This window comes from Varroa destructor, unplaced genomic scaffold, assembly GCF_002443255.2.
Source record: "Varroa destructor unplaced genomic scaffold, Vdes_3.0 BEIS01000003.1, whole genome shotgun sequence".
In the NCBI taxonomy this organism is placed as follows: domain Eukaryota; kingdom Metazoa; phylum Arthropoda; class Arachnida; order Mesostigmata; family Varroidae; genus Varroa; species Varroa destructor.
In genome coordinates this window covers 1,021,878-1,046,587 of record NW_019211456.1, presented here as the reverse complement: position 1 = coordinate 1,046,587, position 24,710 = coordinate 1,021,878, and the positions used below count along the sequence as shown (strand labels likewise).

Genomic DNA, 24,710 nt, shown 5'->3' with positions numbered 1-24,710 from the left:
AATCACTGCGAACCTCTTGACTAATACGCGGTGTCTTTTTTTTGGGCAGACGAATTTAACATCCTGCGCTTATAGAAGCTTGTGTTTACCAGAATCTTCGTTCGCTTTAGCATACTTTTGGCAGTGTATGCACTTTGCTTGAAAAAACAAATCTCCAGAAAAATTTGCCAGGTCACAACGAAATGTCTCTGCTTTTCACATCTTCTCAAATAGCCTTAAAAGCATTAAGATGAGTTTCGAGACATTAACGCGAACAATTCGGCCTGCCGCGGAAGCCCTGTGCTCTGAAGTGGTAAACTGTGCTTTGACAGGCATCAACCGGTAAACTTTTCTGTCTAACTTGAACATCCGTACAACCGTTGACCAGTGAGAACTTGGTTTTTAATGTGCTAATATTGAATTGGTGCAAGAATGGCGCTCCAACGTTGACACTCATTCACATCACAATCAGATGGTGCCGAAACGACGTGGGGCTAGGATCTGGTTGGCGCAAACATGTAATTTTCCGTTTTCGAAGGCACTGGGCGTTAAAAAATCGGTACTTCATCCCTAATACCCGTTTTTTTGCCAACATTTTTGTGAGGCCGAGAGCTATACCTCTGTAGGATGTGGGAACTTCCGGTAAGTAGTTTCAGACTAAGAAAACGATATCGTATCAAAATCACTTTCTCTGCTACGATGAAGGTAGCAACCTGGCCAAATTTCGCCGTCCATTACACGCTGGCCAGAAACGTTTCTACTGAATTATAGCTCCGCTTTGACTGGCATATGTTTCTTCGCGAGTCTCACCGAAAATTGCTGGAGGTACACTTGCTTTTAAATTTTTGCCACACGTCAGTCTCTACCGGCGTTAGACGTTCCATTTTTTACCAGCCAGCTTTGCCGGTCCATCTATAGCCAATGGTCAAGAATTGTACCCTGCTAACCTGGCAGTCATATTTGTGTCCTATAAAAAAAAAAACAAATCACTTTCTCATAGTGGAAACATTTTATAAATTGCAAGGTAGAAACTACTTCGCAAAAGGATCTTTGTATGTATGCAAATGCGATATCTGAATATGAAGATAATTTAACAGTTCGTTTATCCCAACAGGCATGCGTTCATCCGCCGATCTTGGCTTTATATTTTTAAAGCAAAACAGCAGAGTCGTTATAGAGCGAAACAGTGCTTTATTTTAAAAACGTAAACAAAAATTAGCTATTATCCGGTATCTTCGCGCTAAATCAAAAGCTCTCTTTTTTTTTACTTAGAGTCAACGTTCTACCTTATTGGCAGTTTTTGTGCGGTTTTCAAAAAATGTGGGGAAGGTTTTCATAGGGCAAACCCTGAATAGGTTTTCGATTTAAAGGACTCAAGAGGCCATTTTCGATATATCTAGATTTTTTTAAATTAAAAATTAAGGAAACCGAAAGGTGTCAATTGGGTCATCTAAATAAGCTTTATCATTTTTTTGAGACTTCCTGGGTATTTTTGCATTTTTTTAGCTGTTTGCTCTTTTCAGGTCTTTATATTTTTCGTATTTTTGGCCTTCTACAAAGCCAAAATCTAACTTCATTGGACTTCGTTGCATGTAGCCTATTTCAGCGATACTCTAACGAGCTTATATCTAACAATATCGCGTAAAATACAGTTAACATTAAAGCGTTATTTGCGGATTGAAGAACCAGTATTTTTGAATGGTCTTATACCTTCAAATTCATTAATATAGTGAATGATGATACTGTACACATATGCTTGGTAAATCTGACTGCTAAGAAAGACACTTCTAAAACATGTAGAAAATTTCGTTGGATTATTTCTTTTTATTCGGATACATCCAAGAAGCATAAGCGTAAATTTCAATTCAGGTGCATATATATACGTGCTCCGTCCTTTTCTTCATATGGTGTACAGCACGCAGCCTGAGATTTCTCAGTTAATTTCTTTTACATTAAACATTTTATGAAAAGGATAAGATCAGATCACGTCATAATCATATTGAAGGATGATGTGTTTCTACACTTCAATAACTTTGTCTGGCACCCAAGTAGACAAGATTGGGCTGTCTTGTTGCCTTCTATTTTATAAAGGACAACGAAGGAAAGTCGTATCAAGATTCGGAGAACTACCCTTATTGTTAATTGACACAACGTACTTCATTAGTTCATGAAGCGTAACCGCAGTAGTAAAAACCTGCCTGATATACCTGGTTCTTTCGTACGTTCATCATATATTTTGCTGTGAATAAAATCTCTATAATAGATCGAATAGAAGGCTTTGACTAATAACAATGACGTTTAATCCATCATCGTATTGTGTCATTTCTATCAATAGAAAATTGCCTTGCTTCTCCACCGCAAGATGGCGCTAGAAACAACAATTCGCAGACCATTATTTGAATTGCGTTTGCATGTTCTTGGTCCGCTCAAATGCTCCTCTGTATGTTCGCTAAATAACAGAACTCGAGTTGGTAAATAGTTAGCAGACGAAGTGAAAGTTTCGAACGTCCTTTCAAGACCCATGTTAATTAAGGCTAACTTTTTTTTAATGAGAACCTACGGCGCAAGAACGAACCAATTTGTGATGCGCGTTCTGTGAAGTTTGTTTTTCTAAACGTAAAAAGTGTTGTTGTAATTTTCCTCCTAAGACAATGTAAGTCTGCGCGACCTGCTTAAAATATCTAATATCGACGTTCGAAAAGCAGTTTGTGTTGTTGAAAATATAGGGGAAGTATGTCTGCCAAAAAAAGCGAAGCTTTAACGGGTCACATTTACGTACGAGAAGTTTGCCCGAATGACGATGATTGCGCGTTTCGAAAGCCACTAGATTTCTGCAATTACTGCATCTCCATATCAGTTGGAGTCGATTACAGCATCTATCTAGTACCTGCCACACTCAGGAAGACCAACATAAATTATAATTTGGCAAAATAGAAACGAGATTGTGGAGCGCGGTTGCAGGTCTGCATTCGTGTGACCACTGATCAGCCATCACGTATAAGCAAGAATAGAAGACACAAGAGTAGAATAAGTACTGCTCATTATTTTTATGCAGTTGTTGGGTAAATCCAGTTCAGTGAAAAGAAATAAAAATTTGTGATAAGTACTTAGCTAACTCTGCGCGATACAATGGTGTTGATCTCAAATGCTAGAAAAATAGTCACACATCTTAGATATGTGCCAGATTTAAGTAGATATACTGGAACGAAAGTAATCAAGCTTAAATTATGTAACAGGTAGTTTGTTCTTTTATTCTGTATTGGAAGAAAAAAGTCTTTTGCGTGGATTTAAGCATCATTGAGATTCACCATTGCAAAAAAAATGTTGATAGTGTATTATGCTCCAAAATGTTTACATAGCTTCTCTTTCATATATAGAATATTTCGGAAACAAATGTTTTAGAGTGTTTTAAAGATAATTATAATTACTAAAATAACTAAACAACGTTTAAAGATCAGATTGATGCCCACGTATTCGCTATACATTTTTCACCAATGCGAACTCCAACCAAAGCTTTTTTTTTTTTAATATACAGGCAGCTTAGTAATAAATATCGATGTCGTTCGATTAGTTTTTTATCAAGGTTTATAGGCTTGATAGTTTTAAGAGAATCCATTATAGGTTATTCTTTTTAAGTCATCAGAGCCACATACCAAAAAGGTTACATGTTTTATAGAAATATTATACTCCTGGAAACAGCTTCTATAAAGCTGTTTCCTAATTTTCAGAAATGAAGTAAGCTTGCATCAAAAAAAAGTTGTGAAGAAATGTATGAAGATTATTGTGAGACCAACTCAATGTCCGAACGTCTCCTAGTTTTTGTATTTGTTTTCTTGAATGCATCATTATTTTGGTACCTCGAACACTTATAAAATAGTATAGGAAGTTGATTCCAAACGCACTGGTGTATTATCCAATAAATTCGCAAAAAGATTAACAAAAAAAATTGTGCCTTTACGATGCCTAGGTTTGCAAAAATTTCTTCCTTTAGTAAAGAAAGAGAAAAGTGCAATATTAAATATTTTAAAAACCATACAAATCATAAATTGATTTTTATAGCATCATCACTCAGCGCCGAGAGATTATCGTGAATATAATAGTATTGCTTGCTTGGCACAGAAAATCGACATATTTTGTCGAAGTCTCAATTAAACAACATAGGACGAACTATGTGTGTCTTAACATTACCTTTTTGCTGGCATCGGTTTTTATTGGATTATGGATGGACTACGAGGTACCCTAGATGTTTTATGATTTCCTGAACGCTGTGGTTTGCTGAAAGCAGCGATCCAATCTAATAAGAGAAGTCTGCGGAGAGTAAAGGACACCAACGGAGTAGCGGCTTGTAGACTTGTGGTCGTGTCTATAGAGCGCATCTCCATGATACAGCAGTGGCTCACGTGTTTGCCTGCTACATTTAAGAACACATGGTGGTCTAGGAATGAACCTGGGCATAGACACTTTTCGTTCCGTGGTAGAAACCAGCCTCACGTAGTAGAACTGGACGTAAAACTTAAAACATTTGAATTATCACAGTGCGCCAATATCTCATGGGCGAATGTGTGTTGGGTGACTAAACGAAGCAGGGCGCATCGATCAATGCGTTTCAATCTGTAAGAGGACGTGCTGGGTGCGATTTTGTATATCTTAAAGTACGGAAGTGAGTTTCCTAGGCATATGGCTCCTAGTACAAAACTTTCTCGATGAGAAGAGTTTACTTATCAATAATGATTAAAGTCATTTTTAAGCTTGTTTTTCCCACAAATCTTCAGGATAGACCGTAACCTAAATTATAGCTGTTTCTTATTAATCATTTTTAAGACTTTATCCCCAACAAGAACATATATTTGAACGCTATCCGTTGCATATGCTGTAAGCGCCGCTCCTGACGAATATGTTTATTCAATAAAACCACCATTTGCCAGAATCACAGCTTCAAACTGAGACTCAGGCTGCTCACAGGCTTGTTCCTAAGATTTTCTTTTAGAAGTATGCAAACACTTTCTTGATAGCGCGAATGAGTAAATCAGCGCTGTCATATCGAGATTAGTTAAACTTACACTTAATAACGCACCATACATAGTGTTTTTTTAATGGACGAAGTAGGTAATAAGCAAATATGTAAACAAGACAAAGATTGTTTTTGTGGCTTAGATTTACGTCGATAAAAAAACTTTGTTTATCAGAGACAACTTGTTGCTTCATCTTCGAGAGACCAGAGAAACGACACCAACTAAGTCTGTTGACTTTATATTTTTTGGCATTCGTAAAACCATAAGGGAGCAATAGAATACGATCTCAGTTTAGTCGATGCGCTTTGTATATATATATTACTAGATGTTTAGGAGTATTGCTTGTGCTGCGATGGCTTCGCAGGTTAAAAGAGAATGCTTGAATACGATGTCCGGAAAAGCATTGGTTCGAATGTACCGATGCGTCTACATGCCTAACGTGCGCTAATAAAAAAAAAGTAGCTAAAGAAGCATGTCGACCGTTTTATGTCATATAGGTTACCTGTCGCTACTCACGGATATATGATGATGAATTGCAGCTTTAAATTTTCTAAATTACTTGCGTACCAATCACGAACGGTCCGAAGCTGTTTTACCGTTTTAATGAATATCCAAACTGCGTATATAGATTATGTAATATATATAAGATTGAGACAAAAGTTTTTTGATAGTTGGAAATATTCCGCCTCGTATCTGTTCAAGTAGTGTGAAACACGTAAAGGATTCCAATATAATGTAAACTTAAATGACACTTTTATAACAAGAGCGCCCTAATACCGTTTCTATATTCCAATAGGTATACTACAGGGTACAACACTCCAGTGATACAAAACTGAAAATGCAATTGATCAGCCTTCAACCCTTTTATAAAACTCACCAATAATTCCTCATTGCACCTTGTGAATATATCAGATGTCTTAGTGCATCTTTGTAGCCGAACAATTTTGCTTCTTTTAGGTGAGATGCTAATGGGTCTATGGACCAGACGTAGTCGTAGGGTTCCCGTTTATCGTAAGCATACATATGGTACATATGGGTACGCTATGTGACCATACGTATGCATATGCGACACGTATAGTAAAGTTTGAAATAAAAAAAGCAGCGACCACTACCGACACATTCTGTATTCCTTTCCTAATGGCATCCGAACAATAACAGACGCTTAAAGTTATTGTTGTTATAATTAAACTTAAATTTTCGATGGCGAACTGCTAAGGTTAAATATTTACTATTTTAAGAAAGGATGTCGAATTGATTGCTGATGGTGGGCTTCGTGTTAAAGCTACGAAAGCCTAGGCGCATTGTATATGACAAAGGTCAGGTGTCACTCTACGATTACCACACAGAGCCCGTGCCTACTGTTTTTCCCGTGTATTCTATTGAATATAAACGCGAACAGAAACACTAAATTGAAGAGCACCTACTCCGTGTTATTATTAGTTTTGTACGCATTTTATTTCGATATGCTTCTGAGTGACGATAAACAGAGGAGGACCTAACAAAGTGAAAATTGGCAAAAACTGACAAAGTCTTTGGACATACATAATCGTCAAGAGAACAAAAATCAATACGTTAGAAGTCGTGGTTGTAGCGTAAACACTATTGTCATAGCACTATAACAGTAATAAAGAAATGTAAAAAAATTGCACTAAGGTGACCCCGTTTTCTCAGCAAAATCCATCCTCTATCAGAAAAGGTTGCGTATCAGTTCTATTTTAACAGATGTAAAACGAGGATTTCCTGTATGTCAGGGGACTCCTGCGTCACCTTCAAATATACACACATGTTACCCACGGGTATCGCAGAAGACCTTTGCTGAATTTTCAATATATGACGCGTGGTTCAATAGGCTGTATATGGCTGTTTTCTCAGTAAATTTAAAAAAAAAAAGAAAGAAGAATCTCGATTTCAGGGAAGTTTTCATCCTAGCTCTGAAAACATGGCATTTTTGACTATTTATAATCGGGACCTTGGTGTCAAAGTCGTTTTAAATGAGGGTGCGAAATCAGGTGATTGTGATGGGTTCAGCGAACATCCAAATTGTAGAGGGTCTGTGCCTAAGCTTCGTCCTCCACAAGGACCATATAGCTATCGTTAGGAAGACGCTGAGTCGCCTTCTGTGCAGAACAGTTACTTTTTTTTCAGCTACGCACAGTAGATGTGTTTGTATGGCTTCAAGAATAGAAAATAGTAAACGATATTTTTGTTAGTCCCCCTATCACATAATTACTGACTATCTTCTAGTAGAATTGAAAATTTGGACGCGTCGGGGAAAGCTTACGCCATTTTGTTACTCAGCAGTGCTAATTCGTTTGACTGTAAAATGGAACATTGCACTTAGTGTAAACCAAAGAGGCCTATTATGAATTTGTCCGAATTTTTTTTTTAATTTATAGATAAAATCGTTTTTGGTGTTACTTTCGAATGCTTCACTTACAATTAATAACAAGCCAATAGGCAACTGCCATCGGTAAAGACTTGCTGGTGACGGTACAATGCAAATAGACGAAAACACCACAAAACTGTAGATACACTGAGATCTCGAAGAGGTATTATCGTTCTTTCTACTTAGGTTGCTTTAAAGCGATATATCTCAGGTAATATAGGTCGCGACGGTTACAAGCCATAACAAAGTAGAATGGTGGACCTAGTGAATGAAAGGGGCGTCGTCTGTCACCAAAACAGTGAAATATTACTTATTTTTTAACTACCTACCAAAACTATAGGAGAATTTGAACGGGAAATTTAATTGTATCCACCGTAAAATCCGGATCTTGTACCATCAGATTATCATCTCTCTCGGCCTATGTAGAGTTTCCTGAATGGTGTTCAGTTTCAATGGAGAGGAATAAAAATTATTTTTCACTATAATTTCGCTCTATATAGAAGTTTGACAGTTATGGATGGGATTATGTTGTTGCCAGAAAAATGGCAAAACGTCATCAGTCAAAATTAGCCTGCATAGTTTAATAATATTGTTTTAAGAGGTAAAAATATATTTACCTTAAGTTCAATGCCTTTTTGACTACTCAGTATATATTAATACGAAACTAGTATAGATCCTGAAACAAAAATAATTGAAATTAATTAAATATATTTAAGTTGAAGTATATTAACAAGGTTCAATTTATTCTCAGAGACATGAGTATGTCACCAATGGATGGCCGTATAAATATAACTAGTCCAAATTCAGGTGAGTTTATCTCAAAGCCGACCTGTATATATAATGGAGGAAAATAACGGAACTAAGTCCTATGCGTTTTCCTAGTAGAACTTAAGAAGCGAAAAGTCGATCATGTGCCCTCTCCTAAGAAATAGTGTAATGAAACTAGAGAGATACGAACTAAAAAGCAGCAGTGTTATGCAGTATTATTTGTTACTTAAAGTTTATCCGCGTATCCCGCGCCCGTTCCTGTGGTAGGAATGGTAAAACGGATATTGCTAGCTGTGTAATGAGGAGATACTACAAGAGATACAACTTGAAATATATGTACTCCGAAGGTGAAGGGTTTTCTATGAAAGTCCCTAATATCCAATATCCATAATTTGACAGCTGGCTGCGTGCAGTGCGATGTGGATCAGCCAGCCAAAGCTAGTGACCACTCAGCCGACCCAAGTGGCCACGTAACGACGGAAAATCATCGAAGCAGCTTAAAAGGAAGCATGATTGATGTTGTAAATATTCCCCTCGCGGTAGCAAGATCCGATAAATACGTCTTTCTCAAGAACCCTTCTACAATAGTTAATAGAAGCGGCCTAGGCGACCTGAGTTCTCACGCAGCTAGTCGAAGTGAAATCAACGTGACCACTGCTGCTGTTATTGACAGCGTATGTGGCGGTGCAAGCACGAACAACCTTGTGGAAAATCCAAGTTTTCATCTAGTCACAGATAAACATTTAACAAAGTCAAACTCTGGCAGCATAGTAGGCTGCCTCAGTAATGATCCAGCACGACAGAGAACAATTGCTTGTAATCAAGTGTGTAAATCGGACATTAATCGTGAAAATGATCCCGGCATCGGAGCTTGTGACTACATAGGAAATCAAGAGCGACCGTCATTTTATGCTGATGGAGCCAAATACTGGGAAGGGATCGAGCCAACTATCGAGGGGATGCTTGGGGGATTCGCTGAGATTTCCGACATTGACGTGGGTGCCAGTAAACGTTTTCTGAGAGAATTTTGTGAGGTAAGGATACAACTCTAGTGAAGTAATTAAATAGAAATAAAACACGTTTTTGCCTGTCTTCTTCTATTAGTATTTCTAGTAGTAAAAGAAAAGTAGAAAAGGTAACTTTTATAACTGCTAAATTTAGAATTTACTAGTGCTTACCCGAGTGACCTAACAGGTGATTAATAGGAAACAATTAGTACATAACTAAATTATTTTAAATAGAGTTTCCGCAGAGCGTTCATGGTTTCCTAGGCTTAAGCAAGTTTTGCACCAAGTATCTCACGAATACTCGGATTGATCAACCGGTACGTGTAGTGACGAAAAATGTTTAAATAGACCGAGGTTTCTATGTATTTCAGTAAATAATCTTTCAAAATTTCACCTGCGGGAATCCTGTGTGAATATGCTGGATCAGTTGCTCTAAATATAAAACATCTGTTCACTTTATTCGTTGTTTCACTTTATTTATTTTCAGAGAAAACAAAATGCAACTGGAACAGTTCGGGCGTTGGACTGTGGAGCAGGAATTGGTCGCGTCACGAAAATGATGCTTTCGCATATCTTTACTGAGGTTTGTAAAAGCCTCACGCATTTGGCAGGCGCCCAGTTGCCAGCATGTATTAATCAGTCAATCAACTATTTGTTGTTTTGTGACGATATTAATTAATTGGTGCACTTTAACCATTGTGTTTTTAAATTCTAGGTAGACATGCTGGAACAGAATCAGCAGTTCCTTGATAAGGCTGACGATTACCTTGGAGATATCAGGCATAAGGTAAACCATTGCTTCGATCCATCTACACACACTGACCTGATTTTCATGTATTTCCCTTTACTTTCGAACAATGATAGGTCTTACAGGCTATATCAGCTAAATAGATGCACAACCGCTTTAAAGCATAAAATTTGAAAGAAACAAGGTATTTCTATTCAAAAAGCAGTACGCTGCAAATACGAAAAAGATTCTTGTAGAAAATGCAGCAATTAGATTTGTGTAGCCGTGTGTTCGTTTGAGCGAACAGAGCCATTACTAAAGTGAAATTATACATATAGTAATGATAGAAGTATTAAGCTGGGCCAGTTTAAAAAGAATTAGTAAACAGCAAATAAATTACCTGTTTTTCACCTCTGATAATATGGACTATTACTGGGCGTTTGCGTATTTTTTAAGGTGGGCCGAAAGATTTGCGCAGGTCTCCAATCCTTCATACCCGACCCAGAACGGCGGTACGATGTCATATGGGTGCAATGGGTCTGTATACATTAATAAAAGGTGATCTTTGTTGCCAGAAAAACTTCAGAACGTATTAAAAAAATGCTACTACCACATGCAGTATATACATCTCATGTTTAATATAATAAGTAATTAAATTTGTGCATCAGGCCCCGAACGAAATATGTGATGGATAATAATAATAGTGATTATTATTATTACTATTAACCAAAGGTATTGAGGGTATTGCTGAAATGATAACCAGCTAAGTACATTTGTAAGATCACGCCATTTCTAATAAGTAAACTTTAGTTCAATGTACTTATGATACTATACCTTATAAAAGGACACTACTATGAAACAGTGTGAAGTGGAGATCAGAACGCAACAACAAGAGGTTCCTGCCCACTACCAGCAAAGATTGTATTTGCCCTTGGTTTCCTACCCTTTTTTCTTAAATACATCGGAAATAAGTATGCAATACTGTAGAGTAACCTGAATCAGTGAATTTCAGTCGATGGACTAAAATGCATTTAAAAAAAATATTTTTTATAGGTGACTGGGCATTTAACGGATACTGATTTTGTCGAATTTCTAAAAAAGGCTGCCAATGGACTACGTGAAAATGGTATGTAGTGTACATCGTTACGTATCACTCCGGCGAATTGAACTTTGTTCAGTGTTTGATAAAAGAAATATTTCAAATGAGCAATTCGTGCCACGGCTACAAAGTTTCTCACATTGAGTGTAATAGAAATTGATTAACATAGGCTCTTAAAAGAGGCCTCAATTTTTGAATAGCCATAGGTGTCCACTAACTACCGAGAGAATAATTATTGGGTTGTCTATTGATGTGTACTGAATACTTATTTACCTTTACGTCACAGGTTTAGTTTGTATCAAGGACAACTTATCATCATGCTCTGTTGAAATGGATAATAAAGACTCTTCGGTAACAAGGCCCCGCTCACTGCTGCTAGAGATATTTAAAAAGGCGAGCCTCAGGGTTGTTGGTGAACGAAAGCAAATACGGTTTGTTCGTTAGCTTATTATTCCCTCAAACCAAAAAAAGTCCATTACTTTATGTTTAAAACAGAAAAACCGTGAAAAACGGTTCTTCTGCAAATGCCTTTTTGTCTCGATGTGTGCTTCTCAATCATATTTAAATTGATTTTAAATCTGTCTTGTAATTTTTGATTCTAGAATATGCTGATTTAGCTTATCATTGATAACTATTTTATTAACGTATCTATATATATTGTCTGTATTTGCTATTTCAGCTTCCCGAAAGGACTGTATGAGGTGAAAATGTTTGCCCTTAAACCCAAGAAAGTAGATTAAATAACCCAGTAGCAAAAAGCCTATAAATCATCGATGTATACATGTAATATAAGACTATGCACAAAAGCCATTAGACTTTCATCAAGCCGAAAGATGCCACTAGGAGATTTCTATTTTAAGCCAGTGTACAGCTCGAGGACAACTAATAAAGACGGATTTAAAATCAATATAATTGACCATATTCATTGCGGCAGGAGGTATAATAGCATACCGTACGAAGCCCCAATCGATGAAATTTAGATAGCAGATACATCGAAAATTTCTTACTTTTGTGCGCTAGCAAGCTACACATCTATGTTGTCATTTATGAAGCAATTGTTAATCCACGTGAATGTCACACTGTGTCTTTTGCTCGATGTGTCAAACACATCAAAATAAAACAGAAATACGTTTTCCTTTTTTTGTCATATGAGGAGGATTTTTAGCTTGCAAAACGGAATCCCTGCAATTCTGCCGAATCTCACCAAGAAGAAAGGCTGTGGAACACGTGAAATCACAAAAGGAACAAATTAAAAGGTTACAAAGATAAACCGTAATACTTCTTCTAGTAGAATGTGACGATCTACGAAAACAAACAGGCATGGCGCTACAATAGAGACCATTACGATTTAATCATACTAGCAACATAAGTTGAAGTAATATTTTTTTAATGAAATGCGTTTTTGTATGCTGTCCGTGTTCATGTGTACTGCTTAGTCATATATTCCCCATCGTCACAACATTTTCGTTTGGGAACTTTTCTATTTAAAAGGAAATGCAGTGCGTGAAAATGCATTAAAAATCACGCGACAATATACGAACAAATAAGGTGTCTTAATAAAGGATTTTAACTGTTTCTGGACATTCTGAATTTGTTGCCTCAGTTTTATATATGTGCACCTATGCGGTTCTAGTTATACTAGTTCGGTTACTTTGCTAATGGCTGATGAGTCTTAAGCTCGAGCTATGCATTCTAGGCATTAGGTCAAAAAAGCAAAGGTATCTAAGATCAAATTAAATAACCTATTCTTCAGGAGAACTTGTCACTTTGCACATTACCGAGTGAGTTTGATCGTATTTTAGCAGAAAGTCAACGCCGGCCGAAAGTCACCAGCGAAAATACTTTATCCAAAGATTTCTGCCAATAACAAATGACACAATTACAAAGTTCGTCATGAAGACTAAGTGGTCAGCGCTAGGGTAGGTTACTGCCGCCACACCTGACTAGCAACGCTTTTGTTAGAATCGTAAAAACCGTTCTAGTCGTTATTGAAACGGTTAACATATGCAGTGGTTGCCAAAGGTTATTGAACAAGCTGGATAATAAGGGAGAATATAATTTGATAAAATATAAAATTTATTTTTCCGATAAACAATTACTACACACTCACTACAATTCTGTAAAAAACCAGATCGATAAATAGACATAAGATTGACAACTAAATTACAAAAAAAAAATAGTATGCTAAAAATATTTTTCAGGTGTCGTTCTTAACACTTAATTACTGACCTAATGACTTCACTATGATACATCTGCGTCAGTATGTTTGGCTTCTACATTCTCGCTTATCGTGATACTATACAATCTAAATTTCAAGACGAACAAAAGGATTAATGAGTATACTAAAAAGAAAATTACTACCGCGGCTGTGTGCAGTGCGACCCAAGTGTAGAAGCCTAACGGCAATATCGGACCTTAAATTGGAAACAGAGTCTTAGGTGACCTAAATTATTGAGTGAGTATTCACATTGTTGAAAATGTTTGCCCTTACCGTTAACGTAATAACTTGTCTACATCATATAGTATTAACTTCGCCGCAATACTAACTCCCGAATGTTCATTTGCCTGTTGCTTTATGACGTAAACTGTGTAGTATATTAAGCAAAAAATTAGGTGCAAGCGCAACAGAGGTGTGCTCCGTAAATGTATGCATCGAAAAAGCATTACAAACACTTTTTGAGCTACAGAAATAGTTTATTTTAAATATTCTTGCCTGTTCAATTTCCAAAAAATCTGTAGCGCGTAGTTGTCGCTTATTTGAAAAATGTACTTTTACCATTTTAGTCAATTACGTTGCGTTTTAGCGTTCAAACAAATGCTGGAAATTACGGAATAATAACAGTGGGAAGAAATAATAATAATAAGTCAACGAGAAGTGAAGTAATTCAAATTCATTTCATGTAACAACGTAGCTGTGCTAATTCGAGTAGCTCTATAAACATCGCGGATATTTCTGCGGAAGAAATAATGAGTGTACAATTTTACACATTTTTAGAAATGTTCTGTTCATTTTAAGCTTTGGCGTGAGGTACTGCGGCAGTATTTACACTGGCATAAATTTTAATTTCCTCCGGCAAGTCTTTCGAGGCAAATTCTCGTATTGCTGTTCTGATCATTCATTGTCTTACTCGCAGCTCCTTCTATCGCAAGATGGTGCCTCGGTTGGACCGTAAGTGTGTTCGTTGAAATGCATATACAGGCTGCTATAAGTCATCAGTGGTTTCGAAACTTGAAACGAGCATTGCTAGATTAAGTCTTACCGTTTATTTCCATGCGGGCTTTTACAAATGCAACGAAGCAAACGGGCAAAACCTACACAAATATATTGCTGGCATTCGCTGTAACACTTCACGAAGGCCTGGGGTTATTTGAACTATTTCCTTCTTTTTAAAAGTGGCAAACCTTCAATCGTGCAATGATACTCGACTGATCGGGTGCTATAACACTATCCAGGTTTTTTTTACAACAAAGTAGTTCGTTTCTTGAAAACATTTTTACGCTAGCCCTGAAACACTATAGGGCCTATCGGATCTACTCGAATTGAACTTTTATCGTAGGCTACTAGGAACAAGCGCGTTCACACTCCTCGACATCGATCAATCTTCGAACGATCATCTTCACAACTGCAGATCTCCACCGATGGGGGCAGATGGGGAACACAGGCGCACGACCTTGAGACTTTGGATGTCTGTAATTTTCACAGCAAGCCACCACTTCTCAAACCTGTGAATATACGCCAGAGTCGATAGAAACATCCATATCCGCTGCGCGATCCGCCACAGTGGATCCGCCACTTGGCAAGCTTAACTTATTATTGACGCTGCTTAATTCTGCCAACATCGCTATTGTCTCATTTTCGTGTGTAAGCTCCACAAAAGCTGTGAAATCAGGCAGTGACGCTGCAGTAATATGGTTCAAAAAATAATTACTACGATAACGACCTCTAGAGGAACGCCTTAAATACAAAAGGCAACACAACGCATTCCCATAGGAACCTTATCTCTCTGTATAAACATGTGCAGTTCTGATGATCGTTTCGAACTCGTCCAAAAACTTCTCCAGCATTAAATAATGTTTCCCCGCTTGACTATACGAGATCCAAATTTATCCCACGTCGCCGCGCTGCCCATAACGGGTTTGAATTAGTTTTGGACGAGGCCTGGCAAGCGACCAAGATAAAGTGCTACAAACCACAAAGAGATAAGCGAGTGAGGAAGCCGAAGGACAAGAACGCATTGCCGCAATCGAAGAGGCTTCTCGCGAAAGCAGAACTTATCGAAAAGGCTCTGCCAAAACTGGCTTTTCATGTAAAATGTGTTGTCGAATTGTAACTTAAATACTGAAAATAGGAAATCTAAGTAAAAATTGGGTTCTTTTTTGTGAATTGGATTTAGCTAGCAATGTGTGTAGTGCATTTGATGCGCAATTTCGATCAACAAAAAAAAGTACCTGAAACACAGCGTTGCCATAGCATGTTTCTATTTTTATCATCAGTTAGAAAGTATTCAGGGAAGAGAGTCGTGTTGCTTTGAAAGTTCGATGCCAATCTCTAGTAGGTTCTGACGTAAAGTAATGGCCATACTTACAATGGATTTCAGGAATCGTCTGGTACTATGATATATGTAGCAAAATGACACAATTAGTGCAACCTGCTATCTTGAGTTTTTCAAGAAATTTATGAACGGTTGGGAGACCAATCGAAAGCAACCTGGTTACTTGATGCCATTGCCAGGCCTCATCGCCTTGCCTCAGTCGTTCGCAGGGTAGAGCAAAAGTTTGTCTAACATTGGCTTTAACCTGTTTACTCTATCGATATAGGTCCGTCTGATATCGGAATTTTTCCTGCTTTGAAAAGGGCTGTTGGTAGAAAAATACACGCCAGTATTTATTTACTTTGAGAAGGCATACATAGAGATGCTACACATGGTAATGGTGGGTACATAGACAAGTGAGTAAAAAGTAAAGGTGGGTATCTGTCACATATTGAAAATCAAATGACGCTTATGAGTCTAACTGAGTTCAAAAGTAATGCAGTTTTAAGTTCGATATATATATATATATATATATATATATATATATATATATATAGATCTCCAATTTAAATGAGAAGAAGTTGAAAATATGGGCTAAGAAATGCCAACGACTCCCGAGGGAATCGAAGCGGTTATCGGACCAGGTCGTGAGGCAGGTGCGTAGATATCTACAGGAAGCGGCCTAGGCTTAATTCGATTTGAAGATCAGTTAAGAGGATCCGTGAAGAGGCTTTAAAGTAAAATTTTACGCTACTCTCCGACAGAAGAAGTAGGTTCGCCGGAAAAATTTCACTGTCGATGCAAGGAATCTGATGAGACGTTCAGGTGGTGCCTGTCTTACGGTCTGGGTATGAAGCACGGAGGTTTTCTTATGCAGCATTTGAAGAATGACGAGGTTAGCTACCTTCGCTAATTTCCTGACCTCAACAAGGGCCACTTCCAATGCTGAGTTCGTCCGGGTGGTTTAAGATATGTCGAAGGAGTGTGCTATTTGCTCGTGGGAGCGGCCCCAGCTTATTGTGCCAGTTCCGCATTATTTGAGCACTGACCGCCTTGGCGGCGAGAGTGTGGCTTCCGCCTTTTTAACAATGCTAGGTATTTTGTTCTGTTTCGGAAAGATTACGACATGCGCTTTTACATGCAGTGGAAGCTTTGGAGTTTTCTAACTGGCATCAGAGTCATCTAAGTCCGCAGAAAATCGTTCGTCGTCTAATGGCACAGAACTCTCCAAGTAGAGGAATTTGGGTCGGTACACATGCACACGTACACGAGTATGACGTATATTATCTCGCTGGAGAAGGCCGCTGAAGTTTATTCCTTTGGACACCATTCATAACGTATCTGCAAGAGCGTCGGTAGAGAAAGGTAAACAGGGACCTTATTAAGCAGAAAGAACAGCTGGGATCAGTACAAGCACTGCGGCGACAATAAGATGTGCGTCAAGATGACAGAAGATCCCGTTGTGTAGGCCTTCTGGCGTGAGGTTGTGCAGAACACCCTTGATCGTGTAGGAAGCCCGGCATGTTGTGAGACTAGTTAATCGGTTCTGAAAACAGCGGAATTTTGTCGTTGCCCTGTTTGAAGTCTGATAAGCCCCCCACAAAGATTTAGATCGGGAGACTTAGCTGATTGAAACTATCGCTAGATAATCATTCGTTTAATCTATAATATAATTGAGGCACAGCAGGGAGCTATGCTGTCGTCATAGTGTAATCAGATTGCGTACCTTTGATTGCTGTTATAAACGTGCGTAAGTCTCTTAAGGATCTTGAGATAGCAAGCTGCGCTTTCTCATTTTCGGGACGTATCTTATAGTAGCAGATACTTCTGATGTTTGCTGTACATATAACTTGATTTTAAGTGACTTCATTTTGGTTCGCTTCGTCTATGCCTAACGGTGAAAATTCAACTACGGCCCATCTATAGCGATCGTAGACTTCACTCAGGCTCTATGTTGATTAAAGTTTAGCAAACTGCATCTCCGATAAGCCTGGAATCAACGCATTTTTTACTTAATTTTCGCATTTTTAGTCTTTGAGTCGTAATTTAGTAACACATTATTTGCTAAATGCCAGTTTCAGCCGACAGAGCCCTTATAATCCAAAGCTTTTCCCGATTACGGCGATGAGCCTTTGTCTTTCGGACTTCGATATCTAATTACCTTTATCCTGGTTTTGTAACACTTCGGTCTCTGTTTTTGAAATGTTTACACCATTACGCACTGTGTTTTCGCCTAAGACCTACTTTACAAACGTCTGCACCAATCTTTGATAAATTTCTGCAGCGCTGTGGGCTTCGAGGAACAAGAACTTGACCAGTGAGCGTTGATTTCCAAGAGTAAAAGGTAATTTTTCCAACCGGTTCTCACTCGTAAGCTTCTATAGTGCTAAGGTATTTACCAGCCAAATTTTGGTCGTAGATGTACGTAGTTAAAAAGTTATTGAATTTCGAAATCTGGCGGAGTCGCTTATAACAACCTAATTATGGATAAATACGTATGTAGGGCTATATATACGTGGAGCGAATAGTTGTAAAATGCTTAAACCAGTGCGCTTCAGTATATGTATAAATGTAGATTGTAAATATGCATGCGGCAAGCATAATAATATCATAATTCCTAGGTAAAAGCAGCGCCAATCTGTATAATGACATATGAATCCGACTTAATCGCAGGATGCCAATAGTATAATTATTACTAGCAGCATTTTAGTGCAGGTGATAGCGGAAAAAAAGGTCCTCGGGGTGCGCCGCATCGATATCGATGTGCGCTTGTATGAATACAATTTAACGTCACGAAAATTAGGAAACGGAACAAAGCAATAGGATAAAAAGCTAATTTCAACGGGCATTTGCAGCATACTCCGCAAGGTTACGCAAGTGGGTCGTCTTACGCGCATGTCTTAATGCGCCAATGCTGCTGTGGCATTTCCCTTTTAGCCTGACTCTGTATTTCCTTGCTTTTGAAGCTGACTTTACTTTGGTGCTATATCCCATTTAATAAATCTTACCTTGAGAGCTATTTCGATCTTGTTCTGTGCCATGTCTTGTTTCTGTTTATGTGTGACAACAGTGATATGAATTCAGGTGAACGTGGGTTTAACAAGTAACAGTGACGACAGATCAGATATAAAAGATTGCTTTGAAAAGATTGTTAAGTCTGATCTTTCTTAACTTTCAAACTAATGGACAGACCTTTATGTGAATTAACGGATCTGGGAAGACCGTTGGGTATAATTTACGAAAAAATTCAGAGCAAATGTATATGATGGGTGGTGGAACAACAACGAAACAGTGGAAAACATTACACAGACTCACTTAACAGGTAATTTAATAATTGTCGTCTAGAGTTTCTAGTATCAATAATACTATTTGTCGATTAAAGTTGCAACGTTAAATGTGCTCATAATCTTGTTTTGTTTAAAACAGTAAGAACAGTGTGTTTGACTATTTCTGTGCATATATGAATGTCTATATAGCAATATGTAGGCGGAATCGGAAACGAAGTTGCGTAATACGCCGGGCAGTTCCTCTCACAGTCTGAAGAACAAAGTGAAGTTGATATCGAACTGTAACTTTCGTTCCCAAAAGAAGATGTTCTCTCGTAGCGTTACCGCTGTACAGTCTTTGCCTGCTTATCTGCATTTCTCTTTCCTATCTCCTCTTTCCCGCTTGAGGGATCCTATTTTCCTCAAGCACCCCGTCACCTCCTCGTTGAGAGTGACACTAAGCGCGAATGTTTAGGTAGCACGGAACACAACGTCAGGATAATGCAATTTACAACGCTAAAACCTTTGTGCATCTAGGGGGTAGGGATAGTTTTATTTCTATACTTACGAGATAGATATGTAGTTGGCGGTGGCTTACGTTAACTTTAAATGTGTCCACTATTTCTAGATAAAAGACCCATGAGGTCTAGTTTTATGAATGGGTTACAATACTTATTACCACGGTGATTAAATCAGAGAAAAAACAAATGCAATAAAGTAGATCTTTCTTGATGACCTTCCGCTATTCCCAACACGACTGGCTTTAACAACCACCACTCCGTCTAGCTTCAAAAGCCTGTCAGAGGAAGTTTTTACTGGGTTTTTCGACACACTTACCCTTTTGTAGCTGTAATGGGGTAATCATATACGCAGCAATTAATACCCTAAAAATGATTAATTTTTCAGAAACTTGTTTAGATGCGGCCTAAAGAACAAAAAAGATAATGCTAATTACGAAATGTTATCTTTGCAGCTCTCATCTTCAGCACATGGTGCAATGAGTATAGCTGAACAAAATGCTATATCTAAATGCGGAGACAGTAGAGGCTCGGCGACTTACCGAGGACTCTTAGAGGAGCAGAAGAGATTTCGATTGATTTATTGGATTTTTCGGGAAGGAGAAACGTGACCTTTACTGCTTCGACTCCCGTGCTATTGTTCCCCGTGCCGGTTAAATCAGGAGGTAACGAAGTGCACCCTAGATTACGATGGGAAAGTAACACTCCATTCTACCCCTCGCAGTACGACACCAACTACTTTAGCTATATGCAGTATGTAAATGCATACATACGACAAAGAACCTGCAGAGCTAGCTCAGTTGCACCTAAAATATGCAGGCTGGCGAAATTAACAAGAAAGTTTATTAAACTTGTGTTTATTAAACTTGAGTTTGTAAACCTAGTGGTTCAGTTTGAATCCAATTAAATTGCCCTTGCTTATCAGCTTATTGTATTTAAGAGCTCTGTGTTGCTCACAAAAGATAAACTAGACCATCGGATGCTACAGCGCGCGGAATATTCCAAACTCGCTGCAATTCTTATAGATTATTGACTAGGCAGATAGCATCGTAGACCCGCGCGACGTTACAACGTATGTGCCAGACTGGTTTTGGCCTTTGTGCAGAACTTAGCCACTATCGGCCCTTGAAAAGGCTCATGATCGATACCTGACAATTTCCCATCCAATCTGTACTTTAACACGCTTCAAGAAAAGGATATACTCGGCGGACTGCACCCCGGCTCTAGTTCACGATAAGCGGTGGGACGACAGTAATGCACTAGTTCAAGAACCTCTTCGTATGAGTGGTGTAGAAGGTTTATGGTGAGTATTACTGCCCATGCTAATTGAACTAATATACGCGTTATAACCTAGTATATTTAATATCAAGTCTACAAAGTATCAGTAGCGTCTGTCAAAGCTCCATGCCAGGTCGGTTGCTTTAATACTAAACCTTAGAGTGCATTTGCATTACGCCGTTTGCAGTCTGTGCACGATGCGCGCTTCGACTAGACACCTTCTACAACTCGTAAGGTCCAGCGGTTCGTTTTTATGAGAAACATATTCTTGACTAATAACGAAGTGATTCGTATAGAACAAAAGCACTGCTGATGTGCTCCCATTGAAGAGGAAATATCATCAATAGCGTTTCAATTAAGTTCGCTGATTTTTCGTCTTCAAAGTCGGTATGTTGCTGCCCAAATGTCTTTTCGTTCTCCTCCAGGTCGAAAGAAACGAACAGAGCGTATATTCAATATAAAATCATATCAATTCGATATTTTTGTAGCATCCATGATTTATAGTTGTAACTGATTCTTTCAGCCTGACACAACTTTATTATGCAGTTGCCTATGACAGTGTAAAATACCTTATCGGTATAATTATTCGAAACGAGTCATAGTTACGGTCTTTTTGTTTGCTGCTGCTGGATAGTAGCAGACTTAGGGAAAACGATTAGACCCATACTATTAAGGATGAGCTCTTTTGCCCTGAGCATGTAGCTAAATAAAGTTAAATGGACAATAATAAAACAAAGAAAAATATCATAAAACACTTCTGCTCTCAGTTCAAAATAATTCTCAACGTATTTATTAGAAATGTACATTTAAGTGTCCAGTAATATGTTCGATTCAGTTTTCGAAAATTGTTACCGTCTATCGATGCGAAACGTTCGTATGACATGAGCAACCTGAAAAGTTGTATTTATCTTTGGGAACGAGCGGCGTCATATATAAAACATTCTAGTATGAAGGTTCCAGAGGTAAACTGTTTTGCATACCCAGATCTAACTACCGGGACTAAAACGACTATGAAGTTTTCTCATACAGCGATGCTTGCTGCCTGTTCAGCTCTTCAATATGACTCAGCTGACAGAGGCGCGTGTTTGTAATCCATTCATTACGACAATGCCCAAATACTTCAAGTGTAACGTGTATTTTTCATTCTCGACTATCGCAAACAACAGTTTTGCTGCCCGCATCCAACAAGCTACCCGGAAACAAGCTACGGCAACATCGTTAAAACTGCCATCAGCAATAGTAAAACTAGAAACGAATGACTAACAGGACATGATAAGCACGAGCCATTTAGTGGATATTTGCCTGCTCATCAGCGTCTCTCTGCTGGTCGTGCTGCCTAGTTTGGCTTAACAGAGTCTCCTCATTGTTTTACCGTCAGAACAACAGCTGTGCATGATTCGCCCCTAAAATCAAAGCGCTTCTTTAAAGTCTGCCTGAAGCTTAAAGACTAGAGCTATCAAAATCATCTAGAACATTGGTCCATCAAAAACGAATTGTTTGAAAATTAGTTGAAGATTTTTAAGAACAATATTTCACACTCTATTTTACCAAAATAGAGTTCTTAATACATATTGGTTAATTACAGAATTGACATGCCACCTCAACCCAAAATATCAATAAGAAAATCAGAGGGATAGGGGCGTTTCTTATGAGCCATATTATGGTACACTATGGACATCGAAAAAGAACATGGTCCAAGTCAGATGACAATAATATTATTAAGGAAATTACCACGTTCCTATTTATATACGAGCCGCATACTCTACTAGGGTACAGACATGTGGGTTCGTCGATGAGTCCAGCGGCGTTCGAGCCTATCGTCCAACAAGCGCCCACAACAGACGCCTTATTAGCCAATGTTTTTTTTATGAAATAACTATTTCAATACTACTAAATAGCTTCAAAGCAAGAGACGTACTGGCTTCATATACAGTATCTTCTGCAAAATCAATACCAATAAAGAATTGTCATTCAAGAATTACTTGAAGTAAGGACTTGAATGTCAGATGTGCAAATGCACAATGTTTAGATCTGTGCCTGCAACATGTTTTTCGCGACGCCAAAACGGCATGTGATATTTATGATAAATGATTTCCGGAAACCGTTCTTATTGTCTTTTCCTTTTTTTTTCTTTCCTTGACAGTTTTTGGTTCTGCTACTCGGTAATTATTGAACTTCCCCGTTGCGTAGAAAAATCAGAATACTAAACATTTTAGTATTTCACTTCGTACGATCAACCGCACAGGTCTCAGTTTCCTAAATCCTGCTTGTCACCTTCAACGAATTAATCCCCATGCCTCACGCAATACACCTACTCAATCATTTGTCATTTGTCGGAAAAGTTTTCAAACTCAATCGTAAAATTAGGCTGTAGTCCTTTCCTCTTAGATATGCTCAATCCTTAGGACTGCCTTCTTTTAGGTCTTTTTTGAACTCTGGGATTGAAATGACAAAGCATCGATCATTGTACATAAAAGTAGGTACTAGCAGCGACGTGCGCGCTCGACCATTGGCGCTGTCTGTATCCACGTACGATTTGTGTCCACTTTCCGCTTCCCAGCTTTAAACCTATTTCAATGGATAAAATGAACATCATAACTTCCTGATAGTCGAACAAGACGCTGAGAAAAATGTGCGTTTTTGACCCATATCTGAGATATCATTGAGTTTGCCTTTGAAGCGATACTCAAAAAATTGTGCTTTTGTGATGACGGCCACAGCATGCGTCAAGATTCGCCTACAACAGTTGTGAACGGATCTACATTTACTTGGAATTTAGGTCTTTCTGTACAATTTTTACTGAGAGCCTTACCGATTTCAAACCATTTTCAAAACGATTCGACAAAACTGGGAGGGAAGCTCTACACCTTCCGTGAGCTTTCGAAAAATAACTTTGCAGCCCTTTAGTTTTACTTTTAACTCGTTTCGGTTCGTTTACGCTATGAGTTTTTCATACGTCGCGAAGTATTTAGTACCATTTCTATAGTTGGCACTTACATAGGACTTACTAAAAGCTTCTTATAGCCGTTAAAGCATTCTCTGTGGGCGCATGACGTTTTGTTGTTAACATATAGAACATGAAGCTGCATTTCTGGCATTTGATTTTTGTGTTCTGAGGACAAAACAGAAGATGGCCCAGATTCACTCACTTTAAAACGGTTATAAAGTACAAAGCTTATACTTGGATTCTATTAAACTTGACCAGCTCTATTTACTCCACCCACCTCGTTTACCCTAATTATATGCATGCACACGAAAAAAAGCCACAGCAATTGTTTTATACTGTCGTTGAATATCACCAGTTAACATCACAACCGTATGGCATTACTTCACCATAAGCGAAGAAGCAAATGAATTAGCCTTCAAAGTCGAAGAGGGCACAGGCTATTTGTGAAGGAATATAGTTGCCGTATTGAGAAATTGTTATTTCACTAGGAATCGTTTGTTGTCAAATTCATCAGTACTAACAATCATATCGAATAAACTAGTAATGGTTATCGAGATGAAAACATGTCGGGCAGATCAGAACACGTTAAGTAAATGTGCCTAATGACTTCTGATTCAGTCCCGAAACGATCCAAATTAGGTCATATTGTAGGTGATTAGGGCGTGAATTTCGAGGCTTATACTGTGGCATCGCATAGTTGATAACAGATGAAGCCCTACAGGCAAAAACGAATTTGAACGAGTTTGTCCTAGAAAGCTACAACTGACATATCACTAATTTGCTATATTACTGATTTAGTACTATTCAAAGTCGCTTCTCTACGGTAACTCAGTTACTCTATGCTACGGCTATTGTATAAGTCATATCATTTAAACACTGCGTGCTAAGGAGATCAACAGATTTCTGCGAAATCAATTTTCTTGGTACCACAGTAACGACGTCTTCATTTTTCTTTAGAACCAGATATTTAACCTAGTGCGTACCCTAGCGTGGTTTCGGTGACAGCTTAGTGAATAGCGTATTTGCATGATGTTCTTAGGGAAACGGTGTATATTCTAGATTGGAACTTGGGCATAGACATACACACTTCGTGTCGTGGTGGGAGCCAGCCGTTTACCCAGTGCTTAACGGTTATGATAGTGAACGTAAAAGTTTTTTTTATTCTATAACGTTCCAAGATACAATGTAACA

The 24,710-nt window shown here is 38.3% G+C and overlaps 1 protein-coding gene and 1 long non-coding RNA gene across 13 annotated transcripts in view; one reads left to right on the top strand and one right to left on the bottom strand.

The window, feature by feature from the left end:
• The window catches only part of LOC111246953 (uncharacterized), a 63,767-nt gene extending 51,199 nt beyond the window's left edge, over nt 1-12,568 (top strand). For 5 of the 12 annotated variants that reach the window (XM_086985489.1, XM_086985487.1, XM_086985488.1 and 2 more), the window contains 9 exons: nt 8,129-8,184; nt 8,545-9,179; nt 9,640-9,735; nt 9,868-9,939; nt 10,336-10,416; nt 10,933-11,005; nt 11,265-11,409; nt 11,658-11,679; nt 12,144-12,568. In XM_086985489.1, coding sequence (XP_086841615.1) covers nt 8,129-8,184; nt 8,545-9,179; nt 9,640-9,735; nt 9,868-9,939; nt 10,336-10,416; nt 10,933-11,005; nt 11,265-11,409; nt 11,658-11,679; nt 12,144-12,209 — 1,246 coding nt within the window. In that variant the 3' untranslated portion in view covers nt 12,210-12,568. Of the gene's footprint in view, nt 1-8,128; nt 8,185-8,544; nt 9,180-9,639; nt 9,736-9,867; nt 9,940-10,335; nt 10,438-10,932; nt 11,006-11,264; nt 11,410-11,657; nt 11,680-12,131 lie in introns of those variants that run through there. The other 7 variants (XM_086985486.1, XM_086985484.1, XM_086985485.1 and 4 more) reach the window with 7 other exon arrangements.
• A 3,293-nt stretch (nt 12,569-15,861) lies between these two features.
• Nucleotides 15,862-17,972, bottom strand: LOC147756362 (uncharacterized). Its single transcript, XR_015323850.1, has 3 exons — nt 17,672-17,972; nt 17,237-17,500; nt 15,862-17,056 (listed from the first exon to the last, which is right to left on the bottom strand). It is a non-coding gene; the product is annotated as an uncharacterized LOC147756362 (long non-coding RNA).
• Nucleotides 17,973-24,710: the final 6,738 nt, after the last annotated feature.